This window comes from Arachis ipaensis, chromosome B1 (genome assembly GCF_059453495.1).
Source record: "Arachis ipaensis isolate K30076 ecotype BB chromosome B1, ASM5945349v1, whole genome shotgun sequence".
Classification (NCBI taxonomy): Eukaryota; Viridiplantae; Streptophyta; class Magnoliopsida; order Fabales; family Fabaceae; genus Arachis; species Arachis ipaensis.
In genome coordinates, this window is record NC_142436.1 from 8,180,415 (window position 1) to 8,185,959 (window position 5,545).

General features: G+C 32.2%; 1 protein-coding gene across 1 annotated transcript; it reads left to right on the plus strand.

The window, feature by feature from the left end:
- The first annotated feature begins 838 nt into the window (after positions 1-838).
- Positions 839-3,768, plus strand: LOC107645542 (protein FAR1-RELATED SEQUENCE 5-like). Its single transcript, XM_016349599.1, has 7 exons — positions 839-850; positions 957-2,064; positions 2,324-2,383; positions 2,501-2,932; positions 3,064-3,329; positions 3,503-3,562; positions 3,646-3,768. Exons 1-7 carry the CDS (start codon positions 839-841, stop codon positions 3,766-3,768), a joined length of 2,061 nt encoding a protein of 686 aa, XP_016205085.1.
- The last annotated feature ends 1,777 nt before the right edge of the window (positions 3,769-5,545 follow it).

Genomic DNA, 5,545 nt, shown 5'->3' on the forward strand with positions numbered 1-5,545 from the left:
TTCATGTAAAACTTTCAGATATGTGCAAATTCTCCACCCAAAATCCTTTCCTTATTTTCTGGCTGTGACCCTTCATTTAAGGCTCTGCCCTTTATTCAAAGGCGTTCTTCTTCTTTATCCTAAGAATGCACATAATTAAGCCCTAGTAGAGCACATAGTAGTAAAGCCCTAACCACTAATAGTTAATACCTTAAATAACATTACCTCACAATATTTAATAAGAAAGGAAAATAGATAATAAGACAAGATGCATGCTCAATGAAACTGATCTAACCTTAGCTGCTAAGAACCTGAAGTAGAAGAAGAAGCATCAAATTTGTAATTGTTCTATAACAGTAAACATGTTCTATGATTTTCTTGGGGTTGGAGGTACATAATTTCCAAGGGTTAGGAAAGTGAGGCTAATCTAGTTAATAGGTAGTGTTGTGTTTTATGTAGTTGTTTTGTTTTGGTTGGGTTTGTGATGCATTCAAATGCAGTCTGTTGTTGTAGGGTCCTGTTTTGCGTTCTCTTTTGTACAGTTAGTTCCATAAAAGCCTAAAAGTAACTAAAGTAAAAAAGTGCAATCAATAGAGGGATGAACAAACAAATATTTGGAGATATATATATATATATATATATATATATATATATATATATATATATATATAGAGAGAGAGAGAGAGAGAGAGAGAGAGAGAGAGAGAGAAGGAAAGAGATTAATATTGTATGAACATTAAACATGGGATTATCTTTGTAATTTTGCACACATGAATCAGACATTTTGCACCTACTTTAATAAGATTTTGTACATTTTACTCAGCACAATTTGCATCCAATGTAATTATTTTTTGCACACATGAATCAGACAGTTTGCACCCACTTTAATGAGATTTTGCACACATGACTTAACATAGTTTGCACCTACTTTAATCAGATTTTGATTTACTATCTGATGTATGCTAACTTTTTTACAGTATGTGCCCAAGGTTGGCATGTGTTTTGGAACCATTGAAGATGCAAATCAATTTTATCAGAATTATGCCAAGCGCGTTGGTTTTGTTACTAAGATAAGGTTTACCCGAAGAGTTGGTAAAGATAAGGTTCCTAAGAATCAAATGATCACTTGCAATAGGGAGGGAAAACGCAAGTCTAGAGTTTCACCAATAGAAAAGACCAACCCTAGAACCAACTACAATTGCCCCGCAAGGATTTCTATTAGGTTGAATAAGGAGGGTCTTTGGATTATATCGAAGGTGTGTTTGGATCATTCACATCCTTGTGATCCAGAGATGACAAAACTGTTGACACGTAATAGAGAGATGACTATGCACATGTGTCGAGTCATTGAGAGGAATGATGAAGCAGGTGTGAGACCAAGCAAAACATATCAAGTATTGATGGGTGAAGCGGGGGGTTTCTCTAAGATAAACTTAATGGAAAAAGATGTTAGGAACTATCTCAGCAGAAAGGTACGCAATGTTACGGAAGAAATGGATGCTAGGGAGATGTTGAAGTATTTTACACGGATGAAGGATATGAACTCTGATTTTTATTTTGATATTGAACTTGATCAAAACAAGCGTCTCAAAACTATATTTTGGGCTGATGCTCGAAGTAGAGCAGCATATGAGTACTTTGGAGATGCAGTTTCATTTGATACTACTTATAAAACCAATCGTTACGATATGCCATTTGGTTCCTTTGTGGGGGTTAATCACCATGGTAACTCAATGCTTCTTGGGTGTGGTTTGTTGACAAAGGAAAATCCAGGCTCGTTTACTTGGTTATTTAATGCTTGGCTTACATGTATGCATGGAAAGGCTCCTAAAGGCATTATAACAGACCAATGCCTCGGAATACGAGCTGGAATTGAGAATGTGATGCCAGAGACACGTCATAGGTTATGCATTTGGCACATTACAAAAAAGATTCTAGAAAAATTCAAAAGACACAAGAGATATGAAGAGTTACAAAGTGATTTAAATAATATTGTTTGGGAGTCTATTTCAGAAGATGATTTTCAAAATCAATGGGAAGATTTTCTGATTGAATATGATCCAGAAGATAACAAGTGGCTATCAGGTACTTCTCTAAACATGAATTTTTATATTTTGCACATAGAAATTAGCATATTAGTATTTAAAAAGTATCAAGTGGCTATCATATTCTATTTGCTAGAATTCTAACATGTGTTTGAAGATGCCTCTAGTACAATTTTCTTATTCTAATATTTTTTAAGCTTTAATGCATTACTAACATGTTTATGACAATATTTGCATCCACTTTTGTTAAGTTTGCTTACAAATTTTTTTTATGTATATTTGTTTACTATGATACATAGATATCTATGAAGAAAGACATCGATGGGTTCCAATTTTTCTTGACAACTTTTTTTGGGCTGGTATGAGATCTACACAACGAAGTGAGAGCATGCATTCCTATTTTGACAAATTTTTAAATAACAAGAGCTTGTTGATTCAATTTGTCAAACAATATGACAATTGCCTTGGATGAAAAGAGCAACAAGAAAGGGAGGCTGATGTTGAAGACTATAAATCAATAATACCTTATGCCACTAATTCCTTAATAGAGAAGCAATTTCAAGGTGCCTATACTAATGCAAAGTTTAAGGAAGTACAAAAGCAATTTAGAAAGAAAGCAAATTGTATTTTGCACCTTATGAAAGCAGTTTCTACATCTAAAGTCTATTCTATTTTGGAGGATGTATCTACTTCTAAAGAGAGGGTTTATGAAGTTAACTACAATGCAGAAACGAAGGACATTACATGCATGTGTCAAATGTTTGAATCAAGAGGCATATTATGCCGTCATAGCTTGGTTGTCCTAGGGCATGAACGCATGAGAGAAATTCCAAGAAGATACATTTTGGACCGTTGGAGCAAACTTGTGAAGCGAAGACATAGTGATATTAAGAGCAGCCATGATCCAAGTTTGTTGAATCCAAAAACAGAGAGGTTTGATGATTTATGCTCCCATTCAAACAGTGTTGCTCAATTTGCATCCCAAACAAAGGAAACAAGTGATATCTTATATCGTTATCTTGATATGGCTATGGCGGAGTGTCAAAAGCACATGTTGCTAACTCATCATCTAATGCCAATGAGTTAGATAATTTGCTTACATTAGAAGATGGTGGTAAAGATGGTGGTAAAGATGTATTGTCCATTTTTGTAGGAGGCTGTATAATAAGCATTCAAGATATTAAAAGCCCTCCTTATGTTTCCACTAAGGGTCGTCCAACAAATAGGCTAAGATCTGAAAAAGACAAGATGATAAAAAAGAAGACCGACGCAAAGAAGAGGAAAAGTGAGATAACCGAAAAAGAGGTAAAACATTATTTTATTTTTGTTACCCATGCTATTTTTTTACAATTATTTAAATAGACTTTAGATGTAGAAACTACTTCCTTAAGGTATATATAAAGGATAATCAGTTGTACTTTATAGCCATGCTGTTATTACTTACACTTGAGTGATAGCTTTTTCTATTGTATATAAAGGATAATCAACTTATTAGAGATAGTCAAAGTCTCTCTTTCAACGAACAGGTTCATCCAATAGTTTGTGATTTTTGTGATTTATAAACATATCAATTTTATATATGTGATCTAATATATTTGTTTTTTCTTTTAAATTGTTTCAGCTTCAAGATGCTAACTACCATGTTAATGAGGGATTTGAATCTGATTCAATGGGAGGATCAATGGGAGGATTCATGTCCTTATTGAACTCAATCCATTCATACCAATTCTCAAATGTCGATTGATAGCAAAATAATGTCGAACCAAAAAGAATTTTATTTGGCAATACATTAAAGAGTTCAATTAGCTGATGATTTATGAGACAATTATTATTTTGGACAAGAAATAATAAAATTGATTAGTTTCAAACTCCAATACAGTAGCTTGCTGCTCCTGTTATTCCATTTATCAGTAATAATAATTAATTTGTATATATAACTATATTAACTAGTACCAAATCTATAGCTTGCTAACTTACCCAATTGGACAAACTGCAGTTTTTATCTTCCAAGATTCTTTTCTATATAAATTAAAACAAGTACCAGTTACAATAATAATAATAATAATTATATATTAAGAACGAGATGATGGAGAAATTTGTAAGCAAAATAACTATGGATATATGCATATATGCTTCATTAAAATGGGTGTAAATTAAATTTGTTTATAGGTACAAAATTAGTTTGTAACTAGTATTTTATCCGTAATACTATTACAGGAATATAAATCTTTTTAAATTATGTCGGTCCTAATATTATAGATTATGACACGAAAAATTTATAGCATTAAACTACTTTTATAAAATAGTCGTAAGGGACAAAAGTCCCCGTTGGCTATGAAGACCAGAGTATTAAACAAAATTAAATAATAAATTTTTTAGTTATTATTTTCAAATGAAAGAGTTTAATTTTTTTATTTAATTTTAATATTCGTTATCTAAAATTTGAAAGAATTTAACGTGTATATTTTTAATAAATTTGTTATACTTGCTATTTAAAAATAATATTTTTTCTACATAAATTAAACTATCATGTGTGCAAATTGTCTCATTCATGTGTGCAAAATTTCAATAAGGTAGGTGTAAATTATTTGAGTGAGGTGTGCAAAATCTCATTAAGACGGGTGCAAATTATGTTTAAGACGGGTGCAAATTGTGCTTCATAAGGTGTGCAAAATCCTGTTAAAATGAATGCAAACTGTCTGATTTATGTGTGCAAAATCTCATTATAATAGGTGCAAATTAAACTTATTTATAGATACAAAATTAGTTTGTAATATAACCCCACTCATGCTTCCTGATATGAGAATGAGATCATGGGACATAACAACTACTCCAATTTATATATAAGATCATATAGGATTCATACATAGCTAAAAAAAGAATCATTCATTCATTGAAAACTGAAAAGTCTCTCTTGTGTTTGCTTACATTATATGCTACAGTGCAACTCTTTCTTTCCTAAAAAAAGCAACACACAATGGAAAATGTGCAAAGTAGCATGCACTTGGTTCTCGCAACTAATGCCAAAGCCAAGGTTCAAATGGACTCCTGAACTTCCCCAAAGATTCATCGAGGCAATTAATCAGCTTGGAGGTTCAGAAAGTGAGTGCATACTATATAGTAAAAACTATAAAACAAATCCTTTCTACAAAACAAGTATATCTAATGATCCCTTGAACTCTGTTATATACAAAACAAGTATATCCAATAACCCCTAAAAAGAGATGGTAACTCTAAGTCTTGAATTTTAATTTTTGCGCTTCTTAACGAGAGCTTTCTTTCTAAAGCCCTTCCCAGCCGAACCAAGGCATTCGATCATCAATTCATCAGTATTACATACTATGTAAGGAATTGATTGAGCTGGAGTTGACTTTACCACTCTATATTTCTCTGATTAATTTATAACATCCTTAAGAAAAGGCATTTGAAGGTGATGTAAGCATTTGGATGACCAATTGCTTCCTTAGATTAACGCACTCAAACTGCAATAACAATGTTCACAAAGATCATAAAGTATAAAA

What these genes read in the sequence shown, in the direction of transcription:
- LOC107645542 (XM_016349599.1), top strand. An exon ending in AGATAACAAGTGGCTATCAG is followed by an intron (nt 2,065 to 2,323) that starts GTACTTCTCTAA and finishes TATGATACATAG; the next exon opens with ATATCTATGAAGAAAGACAT. An exon ending in TGACAACTTTTTTTGGGCTG is followed by an intron (nt 2,384 to 2,500) that starts GTATGAGATCTA and finishes TTGGATGAAAAG; the next exon opens with AGCAACAAGAAAGGGAGGCT.